Genomic DNA, 21,773 nt, shown 5'->3' with positions numbered 1-21,773 from the left:
ATCGTCATTTACTCATCCTCCACTTGTTCAGAATAGACACTGAAGACTGCTGGAAAAATCTGCCCTTGACTTCCATATTTAGTCTGCTTTTTCTAGCATTCTTCAGAATATATTGTTTTATGTTTAACATAAATAAGAAATTTATGAAAGTTTACAACCCCTTGAGTACAGCATGTGTACAGTAATTAATGAGGAAATGTTCATTTTTGGGGTGAGCTGTTCCTTTAAGGGAAATTTAGTGACTGCACTTTAGCAGTTTATTGAGCCGTCAGTCTTATAATCAATGCTGTAGCTTGTCCTTAGAGTATAGAAATGGTGCAAATTAATGCACAGTCCAAGCATTTAAAGAATGAGTTCATTATGCATTGATTTTTTTCTCTAGTTTAAACAACATGTTGTGCTGACACGCAGGTTATATCTACAGATACACTAAAAAATGTCAAATCTACAGTATCACTGGCAATTTGCACTGTAAATGAACAATTACCAATTTACTGTAGTTTTATAACACAATTGTAATTGTTAATTTATAGTTAATTTGCTATATATACTGTTTATACTACTATAAATATTCATACAACAGTTCTGTCTGATTCTTGAATCTGATTGGCTGATAGTCGCGCGATATTCTGTCAGTAACAGCACTCGACCTTTTACCCTTGTGCATAACACCGCCCACATACAGCAACAAGCAGAGGACACTCTACAGTTTGACAAATATTGCTGCTTTTGGACAACATACTGTACTTTTGAGGCTTTTTTAGTCAAGAACATAGTTGTTTAGATTGCACCTATGCAGTTTACTCATAAGGATAGTGCCTATTTTTAAACATTTATAATTTCTGAGAGACAACACGTCGGTGGCCGTTAGCCTGCCCTACTGAAAGACGGGTGATGTTGTCTATCCATAAGATGCCGAAAGGACCACATAATAAGCCCCTAGAAGATAAAAACAGCGTAATTTCTAACTACGGCTTATCAAATCATTATTAAACTGGTAAGTGATATTCTAAGTCGATCTCTCTCTCTCTTGTATGTTGTTGTCCTTTATTTATACCATATAATTGTAATGTATTGAGTGTGAGATGGGACTCGCATATCAGGAATGTGTGTTGGCAGAAAGAAAGAAGAAATGCCCGCATGTGTTCTGCTTTTTGTCCTTATCGCAAACACAACAGCAATCTGGTAGTGAGTGCGCTGCTTTTTTTGGGGGTGCCCTGCTGAAAAATCCAGCTTAAACCAGCCTAGGCTGGTTGGCTGGTTTTAGCTGGTCGACCAGGCTGGTTTTAGAGGGGTTTTGGCCACTTCCAGGCTGGTTTCCAGCCATTTCCAGCCTGGTCTTAGCTGGTCAGGCTGGGAGATGACCAGCTAAAACCAGCTTGACCAGCCTAGCCAAGCTGGGAGTCCAGCCAAAACCAGCTATGTCCAGCTTAAACCAGGCTGGTCAAGCTGGTTTTAGCTGGATTTAGCTGGTCATTTTCCAGCCTGACCAGCTAAGACCAGGCTGGAAATGGCTGGAAACTAGCCTGGAAATGGCCAAAACCCCTCTAAAACCAGGCTGGTCAACCAGCTAAAACCAGCCAACCAGCCTAGGCTGGTTTAAGCTGGATTTTTCAGCAGGGTTATTGTGAAATACCAATTGTAACAGAGAAATACTGTAGACTGTAACACTGTAAGACGATGTCTCTGTAGACGGATTGCATTTTTTCATTTTTTGTTCAGCCTTATAATCTTAAAATGTCAGCAAAGTCACCTGTTTTGTCATAACTTTAGACATTACGCTAGAGAATCATTCAAACACTGGCTCTAAAGTGACGTTGGTGAATGAGCAACAGTTTGTGCTGTTCTGAGGTCAGCTGCAGATGTGAATGAATAGTGGAAGAAAGCAGTTCCTAATACAAAAAGGTTTTCAGACTCCGTACTTGATTTTCTTTTTTTATATACACGATTATGCCGTCGAACTGTTGTATAAATGCAATATCACACTCGTAGCGGTGCAATATGGCTGTATATCAGCACTGGTGGGACACTAAGGCACGCACGCTCATATATGAGTGTGATATTGGTGTGATATTGGTCATATTGGTCCTATGCATATGTATGTGTGTATATATATATATATATATATATATATATACATACACACACACACACACACACACACACACACACACACACACACACATACATATACATATATATATATACACACACACACACACACACACACACACACACACACACACACACACACACACACATACATACATACATATATATATATATATATATATATATATATATATATATATATATATATATATATATATATATATGTGTGTGTGTGTGTGTGTGTGTGTGTGTGTGTGTGTGTGTGTGTGTGTGTGTGTGTATATATATATATATATGTATATGTATGTGTGTGTGTGTGTGTGTGTGTGTGTGTGTGTGTGTTTGTTTTTATTACATGGTGGGGACCTCAGCATGATAGCACACTCACAAAGTGGGGACCAAAAACATAGTGGGGACCGATCGCCCGGTCCCCACTATGTTTTGCCTTTAAAAGACTCAGGGGGCGTTGCTGATATGCCTAGTGCAGTTTTTTTCACTGATCCCCACCTTGACCATTTACCTGAATTGAGTGTGTAAGTGTGTGTCGGCGCACTGCTCTATAGCGGTCCTGTAGTCGGATGGCGGTACTGCACCCTGACACACACTCACACACTCTGCCTACTGCACATGCGCAATCTCATAAATGAATCCGACTTTAATCAACTTAATTAAGATCTATCATCAAATTATTCGAATTTTTGGGTAAGTTAGAATGTTTTTCACCATCATAATGTAATAAAATAGGTTATATGACAAATACTTATGTTGCATATTTTGACAGTTATCAGGTATAGTTAATTAAATGTTTTAACAAATTTCCAGGGTGTTTTAATCGATGTTGTTTCAAATTACGTATTAATATAACACTGATAAGACACAAACTACAGTTCGGTATGTAATTTAACTTGTTTACACGAGTAAAAGTTACTCGCGCTAATGTGCTAACGTGCTAACTGCCCGGTGCTACGTGAGTCAGAGGCCGGGGTGGAGTGCATGAGCCGCGGTCAGACAGTCACCAATCACCGGGCGGCTAAATGGATCGACGGAGGATAAAACCATTAAAAGATGCGGAGAAACACATCACCAGCTCCACTGACAAGACCCATTCACTGGAAACCGAATATATAGAAGGTTACTAAGGTATGTTTTTTATAGTTCTTGTATCGTACTTTTTAAATGGTTAATTGCTTTAAACATTTAACGTTAATCCTGAAATAACACTATTATATACTATTTATACGTTAATGTAGTAATATAGAGGTTATAATTAAAATGTGGGGATATCTGGTCCTAGAAATGTACTTAATTTATTGTTCTATGACGTGTAGAAACGTTTTATTTTAGATAAATAATTATAATAAACTCCAACTTAGTGTAAAACATATATAAAAGTACATAATTGTTCACTGTGTGTGTTTTATTTATTTATTTGCTGTCAACTGGTAGCCTTTTACAATAAGGTTAAATTAGTTAATGCTGGTTAATGCATTTACTAACATGAACAATGAATAATACTTTATTACAGTATTTGTTCATGTTTGTTAACTTTAGTTAATGAAAATAAAGTTGTTCATTACTAGTTGAACACGCACAATGCATTAATTATTGCAATGCATTATTACTGGTACAAGCATGAATTTAGATTTGAATGATGCATTAGTAAATGCTAAACTATGATTAATAAATGCTGTACATGCATTGTTCATTACTAGGTCATGTTAGTAAGTACATTAACTAATAAAACCTGATTGTAAAGTGTGACCTGTAAACAATTGAAGTGGAAAAAAAGTTCTTTAAAACTGTCCTAAGAAAGAAGAACAGGTGTTCAATAGTATTAGAACAACATTGTTGAAAGGTTCTGATCCACTTCAAAAGGTTTACTGTATTTATAATTCACACACAGAGAGGATGCTAATGTGAGGTTTTTGTAGTTTTTGAACCCTTCACATTAAATCTTTTAGGTCAGAGTTTGCGTTGTCCACATTTAATAAAGGAAGTTTTGTGGTTGAGTACAAATGATAGAGCTTGTGGAAGCAAAGCATAGATGAGATATTAATAAAAATACTCTCTTTATGTTTGACTTTATATGGTAAAACAAGAACAGGTGGTTAAGTGTTTTCCCCATTCAAATGTACATGTATATATTATATTCATTCTGTTTGAATTCATGCCATAGTTTAGCTTTTTATTGCTATGAGAGGGCATAATTAAAATGTTACTTGCTCTTTTCTCTTAGTTTTGCAGCATTGATGCCGATCATGAGGACGAGACCCCCGGCCGGCTGGTGAATGATGACCATCTGCACCCTAACTGCACTGTCAATAAGATCGTTGTTCAGAGAAAACCTCATTTGTGCCTTTTTGCAATCAGGAATATTTTCTTTGGAGAGGAAATAACGTTTGACTATGGCACATGTGATTGGCCTTGGAGAAAGGTTTGACATTTTGATCACTTAATACATTAATCCTTAATACATTCAGCAAAGCTAAGAGTTTTTTAATGTTAATATAGATTAAGGGTAAATCTGTTCAAAATAAAGAGTTTGCATCATCCTTAAGAGATAATGAAATCAATCTCTTAATATCTTCTTCTTGTCTTAATGGGTAAAAAAGTTTAATTAATTGGGTAATGCTTTACTTTAAAGGGGGGTTCATAAGACTGTCATGAAAGCTTTATAGTCATGACATGACTTATATAACAAAGCTGTTTTTAAATAGCTTTCATTGAAGGATGCCCATATGACTGCAGAAGAAAACTGCTCCGACAACTCTCTGATGAGGTATGTTTATTAGTATTATTATTATTATTAGTAGTAGTAGTAGTAGTAGTAGATGTTGTTGCTGTAGTAGTGCATTTAATTGTAATTATTTAACTTAGTGTGTGTCCTAATTTATGAACATATGCAATAGTGTAACATTGTGAGGACCAGAGGCATGTTAGAGAAGCTGTGAAACACACTTAGTCCTCAATACACACACAGTACGGTCTGACATAGTGGGACTAGGAGCCCTGAGTACTACTGTCTAATTATTATTTTTTGTTTTTTATATTTAGCTTTCATTGAAGTATGATCATATGACGAGAAGAAGAGAACTGCTCTGCTCCAGTAGGAGACCCACAACCCTCTGATGAGGTGTGTTTAAATTTAATAATAATAATAATTATTATTATTATTAGTAGTAGAAGTAGTAGTAGTTGTTGTTGTTGTTGTAGTAGTAGTGCATTTAATTATAATTATTTACCTTAATCAAAATCTAGAAATGAAACAGAGTGTGTGTCCTAATTGGTGAACGTATGCAATAGTGTAACATTGTGGGGACCAGAGGCATGTTAGAGAAGCTGGGAAACACACTTAGTCCTGAATACACACACAGTACGGTCTGACATAGTGGGGACCGGAACCCTTGAGTACTGCTGTCTAACTAATATTTTTTTTTTTATTTTCAGCTTATATTGAAGGATGACCATATGACAGAGGAAGAGAACTGCTCTGCTCCAGTACGTGACCCACAACTCTGATGAGGTGTGTTTAATGTTGTTGTTATTATTATTATTAGTAGTAGTAGTAGTAGTAGTTGTTGTAGTAGTAGTAGTGCATTTAATTGTAATTATTTATCTTAATCAAAATCTAGAAATGAAACAGTGTGTGTCCTAATTGGTGAACCCATGCACTAGTGTAACATTGTGGGGACCAGAGGCATGTTAGAGAAGCTGGGAAACACACACAGTACGGTCTGACATAGTGGGGACCGGAACCCTTGAGTACTGCTGTCTAACTAATATATATTTTTATATTCAGGTTTGCTGAAGTATGACCGTATGACAGAAGGAAAGAACAGCTCTGCTCCAGTACGAGACCCACAACTCTGATGAGGTGTGTTTATTAATATTGTTGTTGTTGTTGTTGTTGTTATTATTATTATTACTAGTTGTTGTAGTAGTAGTAGTGGTTGTTGTTGTAGTAGTAGTGCATTTAATTGTAATTATTTAACTTAATCAAAATATAGAAATGAAACAGAGTGTGTGTCCTAATTGGTGAACATATGCACTGACATTGTGGGGACCAGAGGCATGTTAGAGAAGCTGTAAAACACACTTAGTCCTGAATACACACACAGTACGGTCTGACATAGTGGGGACCGCGACCCTTGAGTACTGCTGTCTAACTAATATATATTTTTTTATTTTCAGCTTATATTGAAGGATGACCATATGACAGGGGAAGAGAACTGCTCTGCTCCAGTACGAGACTCACAACTCTCTGATGAGGTGTGTTTAATGTTGTTGTTATTATTTTTAGTATTAGTAGTAGTAGTAGTAGTTGTAGTAGTTGTTCTTGTAGTAGTAGTAGTGCATTTAATTTTAATTATTTAACTTAATGAAAATCTAGAAATGAAACAGTGTGTGTCCTAATTGGTGAACCCATGCACTAGTGTAACATTGTGGGGACCAGAGGCATGTTAGAGAAGCTGGGAAACACACACAGTACGGTCTGACATAGTGGGGACCGGAACCCTTGAGTACTGCTGTCTAACTAATATATATTTTTATATTCAGGTTTGCTGAAGTATGACCGTATGACAGAAGGAAAGAACAGCTCTGCTCCAGTACGAGACCCACAACTCTGATGAGGTGTGTTTATTAATATTGTTGTTGTTGTTGTTGTTGTTATTATTATTATTACTAGTTGTTGTAGTAGTAGTAGTGGTTGTTGTTGTAGTAGTAGTGCATTTAATTGTAATTATTTAACTTAATCAAAATATAGAAATGAAACAGAGTGTGTGTCCTAATTGGTGAACATATGCACTGACATTGTGGGGACCAGAGGCATGTTAGAGAAGCTGTAAAACACACTTAGTCCTGAATACACACACAGTACGGTCTGACATAGTGGGGACCGCGACCCTTGAGTACTGCTGTCTAACTAATATATATTTTTTTATTTTCAGCTTATATTGAAGGATGACCATATGACAGAGGAAGAGAACTGCTCTGCTCCAGTACGAGACTCACAACTCTCTGATGAGGTGTGTTTAATGTTGTTGTTATTATTTTTAGTAGTAGTAGTAGTAGTAGTAGTTGTAGTAGTTGTTCTTGTAGTAGTAGTAGTGCATTTAATTTTAATTATTTAACTTAATGAAAATCTAGAAATGAAACAGAGTGTGTGTCCTAATTTTTGAATGTATGCAATAGTGTAACATTTTGGGGACCAGAGGCATGTTAGAGAAGCTGTGAAACACACTTAGTCCTGAATACACACAGTAATGTCTGACGTAGTGGAGACCGGGACCCTTGAGTACTACTGTCTAACTAAAATATATATATATATATATATATATATATATTTTTTTTTTTTTCAGCTTTTATTGAAGGATGACCATATGACAGAGGAAGAGAACTGCTCTGCTCCAGTAGGAGACCCACAACTCTGATGAGGTGTGTTTATAATAATAATAATAACAATTATTTTTATTATTATTATTATTATTATAATTATTATTAGTTGTTGTAGTAGTGATAGTAGTTGTTGTTGTAGTAGTGGTGTATTTAATTGTAACTATTTAACTTAATCAAAATATAGAAATGAAACAGAGTGTGTGTCCTAATTGGTGAACATATGCACTGACATTGTGGGGACCAGAGGCATGTTAGAGAAGCTGTAAAACACACTTAGTCCTGAATACACACACAGTACGGTCTGACATAGTGGGGACCGGGACCCTTGAGTACTGCTGTCTAACTAATATATTTTTTTTTATTTTTTTTATTCAGCTTTGATTGAAGGATGACCATATGACAGAGGAAGAGAACTGCTCTGCTCCAGTACGTGACCCACAACTCTCTGATGAGGTGTGTTTAATGTTGTTGTTATTATTTTTATTAGTAGTAGTAGTAGTAGTTGTAGTAGTTGTTCTTGTAGTAGTAGTAGTGCATTTAATTGTAATTATTTAACTTAATCAAAATATATAAATGAAACAGAGTGTGTGTCCTAATGTATGAATGTATGCACTAGTGTAACATTGTGGGGACCAGAGGCATGTTAGAGAAGCTGGGAAACACTCTTAGTCCTGAATACACACAGTAAGGTCTGACATAGTGGGGACCGGGACCCTTGAGTACTGCTGTCTAACTAATATATATATATATATTTTTTTTTTTATTCAGCTTTTATTGAAGGATGGAAGGATGACCATATGACAGAGGAAGAGAACTGCTCTGCTCCAGTAGGAGACCCACAACTCTGATGAGGTGTGTTTAAATTTAATAATAATAATAATTATTATTATTATTATTAATATTATTAGTTGTAGTAGTAATAGTAGTTGTTGTTGTAGTAGTGGTGTATTTAATTGTAATTATTTAACTTAATCAAAATATAGAAATGAAACAGAGTGTGTGTCCTAATTGGTGAACATATGCACTGACATTGTGGGGACCAGAGGCATGTTAGAGAAGCTGTAAAACACACTTAGTCCTGAATACACACACAGTAAGGTCTGACATAGTGGGGACCGCGACCCTTGAGTACTGCTGTCTAACTAATATATATTTTTTTATTTTCAGCTTATATTGAAGGATGACCATATGACAGGGGAAGAGAACTGCTCTGCTCCAGTACGTGACTCACAACTCTGTTATTGCATATCAGATTTAACGAACCGTTTACTACGGATTTCATGTAATTTTGATAACTGTCCATTAATCAGATGTCATCACGCTGCTGTGCCGTCAGCCAATCGTTGTATTGCTGGTAATGATTTTGAGGATCGATAGATCTGTCACAACACACAGTCACAACACCTCTCAGATCAGTTTAATCTGATTCGCAAACTTTTTTGAAGAACCAAATTAGCCTAAGATGAGTTATCAAGATTAAAAGATCCAGGATCTGTAATATAATCTTAGATTATTTAAGCGAGGTCCGAAGAACAGACCCCTGGACCCTTGAGTACTACTGTCTAAATTATATTTTTCAAAATAAAAATTATAAATTATATATAAAAATATATAAAATAATTTTTTATAAAATATTTATAAAATTATATATAAAATATATATTTTTAATTATATACAGTTGAAGTCAGAATTATTAGCCCCCTTGTTTATTTCTTGTACTAAATTTCTGTTTAATGGAAAGCAGATTTTTTAAACACATTTCTAATCATAACAATGTTAATAACTCATCTCTAATAACTGATTTATTTTCTCTTTGCCATGATGACAGTAAAAATTATTTGACTAGATATTTTTCAAGACACTTCTATACAGCTTAAAGTGACATTTAAAGGCTTCACTAAGTTAATTAGGGTAACTAGGCAAGTTATTGGAGGGATAATAATATTGACCTTAAAATGGTTCATAAAAAAATAAAACTGCTTTTATTCTAGCTGAAATAAAACAAATAAGACTTTCTCCAGAAGAAAAAAATATCATCAGACATACTATGAAAAAATTCCCTGCTCTGTTACACATCATTTGGGAAATATTTGTAAAAAAGTTTTAAAAAGGTGGGCTGACTTCAACTGTATATACTTTCATATACATATATATATATATATATATATATATATATATATATATATATATATATATATATATATATATATATATATATATATATATATATATATATATATATATATATATATATATATATATATATATATATATATATATATATATATATATATATATATATATATATATATATATATATATATATATATATACAGTTGAAGTATTAATTATTAGACCCCTTGGAATTTTTTTCTTCTTTTTTAAATATTTCCTAAACGATGTTTAACAGAGCAAGGAAATTTTCACAGTGTGTCTGATAATATTTTTTTCTTCTGGAGAAAGTCTTATTTGTTTTATTTTGACTAGAATAAAAACAGTTTACATTTTTTTAAACACCGTTAAGGGACAAAATTATTAGCCTCTTTAAGCTATATTTTTTTCTCGATAATCTACAGAACAAACCATCGTTATACAATAACTTGACTAATTACCCTAACCTGCCTAGTTAACCTAATTACCCTAGTGAAGCCTTTACATTTCACTTTAAGCTGTATAGAAGTGTCTTAAAGAATATCTAGTCTAATATTATTTACTGTCGTCATGGCAAAGAGAAAATAAGTCCATTATTAGAAATGATTATTAGAAATAGTTATTAAAACTATTATGTTTAGAAATGTGTTGAAAAAAATCTTCTCTCCGTTAAACAGAAATTGGGGAAATAATAAACAAGTTGTCTAATAATTCAGGGGGGCTAATAATTCTGACTTCAACTGTATATAAAGAGTTTCATTGCAGAACGAGATATATCCATTTAAAAAAATGTTGGTAATTTTGACATTATTTTTCAGGACATCAACAGTCAAGTTCATTCACAATTTCTGTACATTAAACTATAACTTGAGCTCAGTGAAGGCCAGGAACACAATATTTTCAAATCCAGGATATTTTTTATTTAATTTTATGTCTATAATTAAGTAAAAAAAAACATGCCAAAATGCTACATATTAATCCAACCCACATTGTCAAACATGGAATAATATATGCAAAGATTGATTAATAATAATAAGATTCTAAGTTAGATTTGGCCAGAATGTACACAACATAACATAACATAACTTTTTTTTTTTTTTTTTTGCAAAACGCTACATCCACCTTAGGCTATATTATACTACATTAATACCATTACCAAAAGCTAGTGAATCAATGTTTTGTTTGATAAGTAAGATTAAGTTAGTTAGATAAATGACCTTTAGCTTGGTACAGAAAGAGTGGGGGGCGGCTCCTTCCACACCGCTGCAGAAAACCAAACCTGTATGATAAGAGCGGGCGGAGCTGAGTCCGTGACACAAACTTGCCTCGCTTTGTCATATTTAATGAATTATTTCACTGTAATAATAATAATAGCTTATTTATTTGGTTGTGAAAAAGCTAAACCGTTTTCTCCATAACAACATGTGCCCTTTAAGTTCATTTATAATAAATCAACAACAACAAGAATTAATTTTAAATAATAGGTGCAACCACATAAATAAATCTTCAGATAGGCTACTCAGCTACATTTAAGAAATTATTTAAAAAATAAACTTATAAGGGACACTTGCAGACAGGTATCTTGTGATGGGGAGTAGGAAAAAAGGCGCTCCTAGGCCTTCTCTTGACATCAGCGGAGACTCGTTCCCTGCTGCATTTGTGTATTGTTGACGCAGAAGTATCTTATTCTGGTCCACTTTTGTGGCCTTTTTATTATTTTTTTGTGAAATTGAAGACTTCATCTTCTATCGCTAAATCAATGAGCAAACTCTGAGCACTTCACCGGCGATGACTCTCTTCCCAGGGGATGCTGAGCTCGCGCCGCATCCTGAACGCTCTCTAACTGTTATATCGCACTTTGTAAAGAAACTGGTCTGACGGATATTGCGTTTTGTAAAAAAAAAATAAGTTTTGTACTTGGCCTAAAATGTGCATTCTTAAATGTTATTAATGGCAGCAATTGACACATAGATTAAGGTACATCTGAACAGTGATTTCCAATAATAAAATCCAAATGTCAAAAAATGCCGTTTATCGCATTTTGCAACCAAACTCTTCATATGTATGTGTGTGTTATGACTGTATGACTGCAGAAGAGAACTGCTCTGTTCCCACAACTCAGTTTTTCTGGGACTTGAAAACAGACGCTCAGAAGATTTTAAAGGGTGGAATCTTGATCAAATCGTGGGTTTACACACAAACATGTAATACAGTACCAGATTTTCTGAATGTTATATACACATTTGTATTTGCAAACATATATCATATTGTTTTAAATGATGTATTTTTGTGTGGGTTTTTACATTCAGAGAAAGTTACAGTGGATCGTGATTTTGGAGGAGGTGAAGTCCAGTCTAAAAGGTAAAAATATTATTTATTTTTCTGATCAGAATTTTTCTTTTTTCAGAATGTTTATTTTTATCATGATATGTATGTGCTATGTTTGAAAACTATATTTAAGCTACCATCACACAGCTTTTACCCATTAAAAAGAACAACACAAAATCAAATAAATATTTTGGTAAGCTTTATGCAGAGAAGTCAACTCTCAGACTTGATTTTTACTTTCAGAGTCCACTCAAGTATCATCACCATGGTACAGTGTCTGTGAAGATAGTGATGCAGACCCAGCATTCACAAAAAAGAGAGGTATGATCATTAAAGTTAATTTGTGACTGACTTGTGTTATTGTACAAGTCCAAATGCACAAGCTCATTTACATAACATGTAGGGTTAAACAGGACAGAAGCACATTACTTCTATGATGATTTCAGTACAGTTGCACTTGATATCTCATTTCATGTTAGTTAAACAATATTGCTAAATACTTTGGAAAAATATACTAATTGCATATCTGGTTACACTTTATTTTGATAATTTACTACTACTACTACTACTACTAACTACAAGTAACTGCAACTACTTGTCAACTAACAGCCATTAGACTGTCTGTTAGAATCAACACTGCTAATGCTCTACTAAATTTATATAAGAGTTAGTCATATTGTACTAATTTTGAGCCTAACTTAGTCTGCTGTACTATTTACTGAGACCAATGAGAGTCAGTTTTATTGAGGTAACCTTAACTGTCAGCTAATACTCTACACTCTAAAAGTAATAAAAATAAGTAATAATAATTAAATTAGCAGTTTTTCATAATTTGTGATTCATGTTTTTATGAAATCTGTTTCTGCTTTTGAATTGCATTATGGGATCTTGATCTTTCTTCCAACAACTTTTAATCTTAAAAAGTAAAAAAAAGTGACTTTTTGTTTGGGTTGGTGTTGTATATTATGCTACAGAAACCTTGTAATAAACTGCCGGTACATTTTCTGTTATTCTAAAGACTTATTTATCTCTATATATTATTTCTTATACATTACATTATTTCAAACTACTAAAATGTCAGTAAAAGTCACTTTGTTAAACTGTAGAGTTGAATTTTCAACATCAAAAGTGCACAGAGCAGAGATCAACATCCCATAATGCAATTCACCACCACACACAAAAAAAAACCACTTCATCAGATGAGCGTTAGTCTTATTGAACATTCTAACAGTATGCAAATACTCTAATACATAATACTTTACGGTGAGATAATTAACGTAGTTGCAGAGTTACGCATAGTTAAAAGAATGTCTAAACTGGACTATGGAATAAAGTGTAACCACATTAACCAGTTTTGGAGTTATTAGGAAGTATTTTTTAATCCATCTCCATCTTAAGTATTTTTAATAATAGGCAAGACATATTTTTCTAGCATTTTCTATCACAATATTAAACTAACATAACAGCACATGTTGTAAAAATGACTGAACATTTATGCAACTAAAACCACTTTTTTATATTTTAACCACCCATAGGTCCCATAAAGAGAAGATCCTGGAGCAAACAGGAAGTACATGCTGTGGTGAAAGCTGAACCATTGGCTCTAAAAACCAGAGATTGGTCAGCTTTGGATTTTTATATTAAAAACTGAATCTCGACTCTTTAGAAAAAAAAAAAAATCTGAATAACACTTTTATAGTAAGTATACACTATACATCATTAGTTTAGCACTAACTCTACATTAATAGACTTTAGGAAGCAGTTTATAAATATAGCTTCAAACGCTGTATTCTTGACTTGACTTAATTGTATTTTCATGCTTTGTTACTGATTCATTTTTCATTACTTCATTATGTATTGCATTATTTACAAACTATTTGTATATAAGAGTAGTTGGTGGTTTTTAAGATAATTCAGAATGAGTTATTAAATGATTAATAAACTATTCAAATGAACATTTATACATGTTATATTCAGGCATATAGTAATTGTAACCATGTGTGTTAGTAAATGCTATAATAACACAACTTCATGCAGTTTTGTGACCTAAGGACTGTTTATAGTTCATAAATCCCTTATAAATGACAATTTAAGGCTCAGTATCTAATGAACAATAAATCTTTGCAATCTTATTAAAAAAAATTCTGTAAAGTCTAAACATTACAAAATAAAAATACAACATCATTTCAAAACAACACAATTAACAATATGGCAATATTCATTTCAGTGTTTCTGTGATGTTTGCACTGTACAGTAATTTTATATTTTGATAAGATTGCTAATATTTATTTTTCATTAGATAGTTTCATTTGTGTATCTTGAAATTAATGAAAAAAAAATAAATAAATAATATATATATATATATATATATATATATATATATATATATATATATATATATATATATATATATATATATATATATATATATATCTTCTTTGGCCTTAGTCCCATATGATTGCGGGGTCGGCTCTTTTTGGAACAAGTCCTCCAGTTTTAGACTTGTCCATATGATAAAGACTTTTTTTACACCTTCCGGCCAGCCTGTCATATGGGCCTGTCACACTCATACACTAGGGACAATTTAGCCTTCCCAATTCACCTTTAGCATGTCTTTGGACTGTGCCTTTGCACCCGGAGGAAACCCACACGAATGCAGGGAGAACATGCAAACTTCTCACAGAAATGCCAACTGAGCCGAGGTTCAAACCAGTGACCCAGCGACCTTCTTGCTGTGAGGCGACAGCACTACGTACCGCGCCACTGCTTCACCATATATATATATATATAAAGCTATAAATCACTCTGCCTTTTAATTTATTTATTTTTTCTGTTTAGAATATAGCTGAGATTTTAATTGTCATTTATAAGGGATTTATAAAGCATCAATAGTCCTCACTTTACATTAGCTCACAAAACTGCATGAAGTTGAGTTTATAAAGCATTTATTATCAGACAGAGTAACCATTACTATATGCCTGATTAATAAGATATATAAATGTTGGGTAACACTATAATAACTGCACACAATGAATTATTTATGAAACATTAGCAAATAGTTAGTTGAACGTTTGTTAAGCATTAACGCTACATTAATAGACATTAGTAAGCAGTTTATAAATTATATTTATAAGTATAAATTACAAATATTATTGACTTATAAGCACAATTATAATGTGCTTAATGATTGTTTTCATACTTGGTAAATAATGCAATACTTAATTTAGTAATGAAAAGTACATCATTAACAAACCAGATATTTAAAAGTAGTTGGTGTTTTTTTTAGATAATTCAGAATGTGCAATTAAATGATTAATAAACTATTCAAAATAACATTGATAATTCTTATTATTCAGGCATATAATAAGTTGTTTAGTATGTTAATAAATGCTTTATGAACTCAACTTCATGCAGTTTTGTGATCTAATCTAAAGCGAGGACTATTCATGCTTTATAAATCCATTATAAATTACAATATAAGGCTCAGTTACATTATATACAGGGAAAAATGACTATTAATTTCTACTTATTACAAGATGCTCAAATGAAACTGTATCAAATGAAAAGTAAATCATTGCAATCTTGTCTAAATATAAAATTGCTTTACACGTAATGTATTGTTAAATTATTATATTGTTGTTTTATCAAATGATGTTGTATTTCGACACTCCTGTTATTCAGCAATGTTTAAAATTTACAGTAATTGTATTTGTTTAGGTACGATTGCAAATACTTATTGTTTATTTGATACTGAGCCTGGCAACGCAGTGGCGCAGTAGGTAGTGCTGTCACCTCACAGCAAGAAGGTCGCTGGTTCGAGCCCTGGCTGGGTCAGTTGGCGTTTCTGTGTAAAGTTTGCATGTTCTCCCTGTGTTGGTGTGGGTGCTCCTACATGCGGTACAGGTGAATTGGGTAGCCTAAAATGGTCCGTAGTAAATGAGCGTGAATGAGTGTGTATGTGTATGGATGTGTCCCAGGGATGGGTTGCAGCTGGAAGGGCATCCGCTGCATAAAAACGTGCTGGATAAGTTGGTGGTTCAATCCGCTGTTGCGACCCAGGATTAATAAAGAGAGAAAACCAAAATGAAAATAAATGAATAAATGAATGATTCTGAGCCTTTAATTGTCATTTATAAGGGATTTATAAAGCATCAATATTCCTCACTTTAGATTAGATCACAAAACTGCATGTTGAGTTCATAAAGCATTATTTAACATGCAGAAAAACATATTATATGCAGGGCTCCAAACCGGTTCAAGGAACAGAAATGAAAAACAGAATCAAATGACATTTTTCAGGAACAGAAATGAAAACCGAAAAAAAAAGATCAACTTTAATCGTTCTGAACAGAAATGTTTACAGTTAAACGGTTAATAATGTTATTTTATTGTTCTTTTTATTATATGAATTTGGGAGACAAAAAGCATTAATTTAAAGCATGTGAACAAATGCGACGGTGACGCTCGTTTTTATATAAACTATAAATGTCTGGCCGTGATGCGTATTTAGGCCTATGCCAGTCTATAAAAAAATAATGTAGCTTAAAACACTTTAAAATTTTAGAGAACGTAATACAGTTTGCACAACCAATGTTTGGTCTTAATATCCTGCCCATAATTAAACCTCATGTAGCCTACTTTTTGATTACTTGACCAGCGGATTAATGGCAGTACCAGTGGATAAACGAGATCTGAGCATAACAGGTATGACTAGTATGTGTATAACCAATATGCAAAGTCAAGAGAGTGCACGACTCCATAGGGTAACGTAGCCTAAACTGCGCACACTTGATTATGTAATGTGTGAAATCGTGAACGCATCTCAAAGAGCAAAGCATAACTTATTAAATGCCCATGCTTAATCGGTCATCGATAAGGTCTATCGGTTTTAAAGGGTTACCGACAATAAATCAATCGAGTGATCATTAGCATCCCTAGTTTAATCAATGAATGAGTTAAATTTAATATTTATATTAAAGATGAATAAGGCAAGAATATGATAATGATACTTTTTAGATTTTTACACCTACAAAAATATCTTGTGGTAGTGCACTTGTTTAATAAAAATCTTTGTAAATAGGTTATCTGTAAAAAACGCAATCAGAGCCAATGACATGTAGAAGTAGTGTTGCCTAAACGGCTATTAAATTTCTAATAAAATTAAAACCAAAGTATAACTCATTGCATTTTTTGTTTGATAAAAATATACAGAAACGAAATAAAATCATAAGGATGCTAGTTTGTAATTTATGATAATAATAATAAAATGACATGCTTAGACTATAAGCTTAACGGCTATACGCTGCCAAAAGGCCATTAATAAATATTATTTTACTTTGTACTGGATTATAATGTATATTTTACAATAAAAACTAAATATAGCATGTCTTACTGTCATTTAAAACAAGTAATTCAAAATACAGATCAGAAGTGTAGACCTGCAGTGGGTAAACTGTATACAGGGGGTGTTGGTCAATCAATAGACTACAGCACATAATTGAACTAATTATGATGCTAACTGTATTTTAGCTCTTAATATAGGCCTACAATATATTTTCTGGTGTTTAATTTTGCATGAGCAAATAGCAGTATAGCCTAAAGTAAATTTTTTTAAAAGATTATCATTTACCCTACCTGCAGCACATGTGAGAGGTGGATCTGCAGCAAATTCACTTACACACTAGGCTATATCTATTTAATTTATAACCATGTAAACTTGACTTCGCAGGCCGTTCATCTTTGAACACAAAAGGCATTTTTAAGTGTCCTAACTTGACTGCTGCTGCATAATGGGATGTTTCTTTACAAAACTGTAAAAGTGCGCTTTAGCATGTCAAAATGAAAGCAAACGTTCAAAAGAGTTCTGTGTTTTGTCAATTTTACTAATATTAATAATAATGGATATAATAAATTTAAATAATAATTGCACTGTGCAGTGTACTAAATATTTTTATTAGGCTACATAACTGAAAAACTATTTCATAACAATTTTCATAATTTTTATTGCAATTTCATATTATACAACATCTAAATGTAGCGCCGGGCCTGCGCTCGATACCAAGGAGTGGGGCTGTGTGTAGCGCCTTTAAACAGCGTGTCAATCAATAACCAAAAGCAAGTTCATATTATAAATATGTCTTATAATAATGATACTTATTGAAAATTCATTTAATCTTACCCCTCGTATAGATTTTTTAGTTGCACCATTAAAAAAACAGAGCACTCTAGAGTCCTGCAATACTTTGTAATTAAATAAAGTTTTTTTTTGTTTTTTTCTAGAAAACTGTTTTCGGAATATTTTGTCTATTAAGCAACGCAAGAACAGAACCGAAAAAATATAAATTCTGCTTAGAGTGAACCGATTGGATTTTATTTTTTTTTATTTTTTTTTTTTAGCCCTGATTATATGCCTGAATAGTAAATGTATAAATTTACTCATTCTTAATGATCCTAAAAAACACCAATTATTCTTAGACAGTTTGTAAATAATGCAATACTTCATTTAGTAATGAAAAATGAAGCTAGCTGTGTTTATAAACTGCTTAGTATTAATGTAGAGTTAATGCTTAACAAATGATGTCTATTTGGAGTTTTGGTGGCTTTGTTATATGATGAAGGTCTCTGTGCATTTGTGGGGTTCAGTTCTTTATAAATATATTTTAAATATTTTTAATGTTTTTTTTTTAAATAGTTAAAATACGACAGAAACAGAAATAGAACATACTGGTGGGTTTTAAGAGTTTACCCAAAAATGTACATTATATTATTAATTACTTGCCCTCATCTCACTCTAACCCCCTGAGACCTTCATTCTTCTTCAGACTCAAAGGAAGATAACTTAGATGAAGTGCAAGAACTCCTCATCCTCCATAGACAGCAAGGGATTGAAACAATATGAAGGAGAAGAATTAATAACAGAATCTCCATTTTGGGGTGAACTAACCCTTTAATATTGTTTGCTATTGCACTTAACTAAATGTGTATACAGACATGGAAGAGTTATGTGGAAGCTTGTTATACCCAATGAGAACTGCTTTTAGACATGCAAGAGAGTTTCATGGATTTTGTGTTTACTGTTTTTTGTGTTTAAAGGTTTTGTGGAAATTATTTATAATAAATATAACATTTATTAAATTTATTCTGGACCATTTCCTGTTTGGATCTTGAGGTTCCTTCTGTATTCAAATTACATATTTTATAAACTGACCTGCTCTTCAAATGAAAATTCTAAAGCAGTTTACTGTCAAATTACTTGATTGAGGTTTAAAATTTAATATTAGTAAGGGTGCTGATCTGATCCCCATGTTGCCTAAAAACCGGTAATGTGTGTGTAGATCTGGTCCTTACTTTGACTCAAAACCAGTGATGTGTGTGTAGATCTGGTCCTTACTTTGACTCAATACCAGTAATGTGTGTGTAGATCTGGTCCTTACTTTGATTCAATACCGGTAATGTGTGTGTAGATCTGGTCCTTACTTTGACTCAATACCGGTAATGTGTGTGTAGACCTGGTCCTTACTTTGACTCAATACCGGTAATGTGTGTGTAGACCTGGTCCTTACTTTGACTCAATACCGGTAATGTGTGTGTAGATCTGGTCCTTACTTTGACTCAATACCGGTAATGTGTGTGTAGATCTGGTCCTTACTTTGACTCAATACCAGTAATGTGTGTGTAGATCCGGTCCTTACTTTGACTCAATACCGGTAATGTGTGTGTAGATCTGGTCCCTACTTTGACTCAATACCAGTAATGTGTGTGTAGATCCGGTCCCTACTTTGACTCAATACCAGTAATGTGTGTGTAGACCTGGTCCCTACTTTGACTCAATACCGGTAATGTGTATCTGGAACTGGTCCTTACTTTGTCTCAAAACCAGTAAAGTGTGTGTAGAATTGGTCCCCACTTTGTCTAAAAATCGGTTGTGTATGTGGCGGACCCCACTTCTACACAAAACCTGAAATGTCCCCACAAGTGACCACTGTGTCAGGTCTAAAAAAAAATTTGCGGAATATCCAAAATCTGAAGTGATTTTATGAAATAGTTTGTGTTTTTGTGTGGCAAACTATTTTTTTTATGTCTCTAACATCATCAGAAAGGGTGGTCCCCATTACGTAACCACCGTGACAGGTGACCCCCACAATGCACAAAAACAAGTATGTGTGTGTGTGTGTGTGTATATATATATATATATAGTATTTATAAATTGTTTTGTTTAGATTTTGCGTGTGTATTATACACAATAAATTTATTGAATACACACACTTTTGGATGTGATTAATGTTTGCCCAGGACTAATGTAATTTATAATGCAAATTTTATTAGTTTTTTCCAATTGCTAAATCCTAAACATTTCACTCTCCGTCTCTCAGTTTAGTTAAATTCAGTTAAATTCAATTCAATTATAATATTTATATGACAAATGTTACAAAAGTATTGCCAAAGCATTTATAAAGTTTACATTAAAAATCACATATATTATATATAAATGTAAATGTAGCACCACCTAGGGTGTGCATTTAATTGTAATAATTCAACAGCCTGTCGTCAAGTAGTCCTCCTCATGTAAGTAATAATAGAACTTATAGTAGTTTTTTCAAACTCCTAAATCCTAAAAATTTATCTTAAGGCCACCTTTACCTTGTTAAAAACCAATTAACAGATTGTTAGAATACCATTATTATCATTAAAATTGCAATCATGTTTTACACTTTCCTCTCCTTATTTCCGTTCCCTTCCCTTCATCTCTCTCTCTCTCTCTCTCTCTCTCTCTCTCTCTCTCTCTCTCTCTCTCTCTCTCTCTCTCTCTCTTCACTAAAGCATGTAGCGCAGCACAGCAGCTCACATCTCAAACACTCACTCCGCTGTGAGTGTGTATTAGTATTGTGGAGCTTCAGATCGCGAGTGTTTTTTTCCCCCGCTGAGCCTCAGGCTGGATTTAGAGCAGGACTGGAGCGCTGCGCCACGTGGGTGCCTGGGGCGGCCCGGTCAGTGCCAGCCGCGGGCAAACTGGAGCGGGGAGTTGGGCTCGGGGTCCGGGGAGCCGGGCAGGTGGCATGAGCAGGGGGTCATGTGGGAAAGTGAGGGTCTGCAGACGCTGGGTATCGTGGTGATCGTGTGCGCGTCCCTCAAACTACTGCATCTGCTGGGGCTCATCAGCTTCTCCGAGGGTAAGAGAGAGTTTATTCGGAGTTTATCCTGGCAGAAAATAAGTCTGTAACACTTTTAAGTGATACTCCATTATATTTGCTTACATCAACAAATAATGGTATTTACAGTGCATTAACTAATATCAACAAGGACGGATTTTAATTTTAATAAGGCAATAATAATGCAGAACTATGATTTATGAATGATTTACAAGATTATACTTAATGTTATAAATACATTACTTGACATTATCATTATTCTAAACCATCACCAATGAGTCTTTTAAGGGTTAAATGTAAAAAAGAAACTGATCATAAGTCGTGAATGACTGGAAATACATGTGAGAATGAGGATGTTCAAAGACCGATAGATGAAAGAGACAATATTCTGCTGGTAGATTTGTGGATGCACTAGAAATGTGTACTTTACTGTGGAGCTGTGAGTGTTTAGGTGGGTACATCAGGTGATGTGCATCTTTTATAAAAAGTCAGACGGGCTTGCTTTATTTAAAGGGCTGTTTTAACTGTTAGAGTTGTTTGAGTTAAATTAAATGCCTTATAAATTGAATAAAAAGTACTTTTTTGAGTTTGAACGAATAATGAAAAACACTCTTACATCATGTATGTTTACCCTTT

At 33.6% G+C, this 21,773-nt stretch overlaps 1 protein-coding gene and 1 non-coding gene across 15 annotated transcripts in view; both read left to right on the top strand.

Annotated features, from left to right (window-relative positions):
* Nucleotides 1–21,773, top strand: part of kcnip4a (potassium voltage-gated channel interacting protein 4a) — a 313,734-nt gene that overhangs the window by 225,537 nt on the left and 66,424 nt on the right. Inside the window, exon 1 of one of the 7 annotated variants that reach the window (XM_087262462.1) lies at nucleotides 20,832–21,158. The exons of the other annotated variants lie outside the window; for them this stretch is intronic. Within the exon in view, the coding sequence (XP_087118588.1) occupies nucleotides 21,059–21,158 (100 nt within the window). The 5' untranslated portion in view covers nucleotides 20,832–21,058. Of the gene's footprint in view, nucleotides 1–20,831; nucleotides 21,159–21,773 lie in introns of those variants that run through there. 7 annotated transcript variants of the gene reach the window in all.
* Nucleotides 2,702–14,318, top strand: LOC147836228 (uncharacterized). Of its 8 annotated transcripts, XR_015496601.1 has the most exons (19): nucleotides 2,702–2,814; nucleotides 3,085–3,252; nucleotides 4,349–4,396; nucleotides 4,483–4,546; nucleotides 4,830–4,891; nucleotides 5,167–5,245; nucleotides 5,560–5,635; nucleotides 5,912–5,986; nucleotides 6,304–6,381; nucleotides 6,670–6,744; nucleotides 7,062–7,139; nucleotides 7,473–7,548; nucleotides 7,885–7,962; nucleotides 8,278–8,361; nucleotides 8,677–8,727; nucleotides 11,754–11,844; nucleotides 11,970–12,021; nucleotides 12,232–12,309; nucleotides 13,524–14,318. It is a non-coding gene; the product is annotated as an uncharacterized LOC147836228 (transcript). The 8 variants fall into 8 exon arrangements; XR_015496602.1 differs by lacking the exons at nucleotides 6,304–6,381; nucleotides 6,670–6,744; XR_015496603.1 differs by lacking the exons at nucleotides 6,304–6,381; nucleotides 6,670–6,744; nucleotides 11,754–11,844 and having other exon boundaries at nucleotides 3,089–3,252.

Source organism: Danio rerio, chromosome 7 (genome assembly GCF_052040795.2).
Source record: "Danio rerio strain M-AB ecotype USA chromosome 7, GRCz13ab, whole genome shotgun sequence".
NCBI classification, from domain to species: domain Eukaryota; kingdom Metazoa; phylum Chordata; class Actinopteri; order Cypriniformes; family Danionidae; genus Danio; species Danio rerio.
The sequence above is the reverse complement of the archived record's forward strand: the minus strand, read 5'-3'. Positions and strand labels throughout refer to the sequence as shown.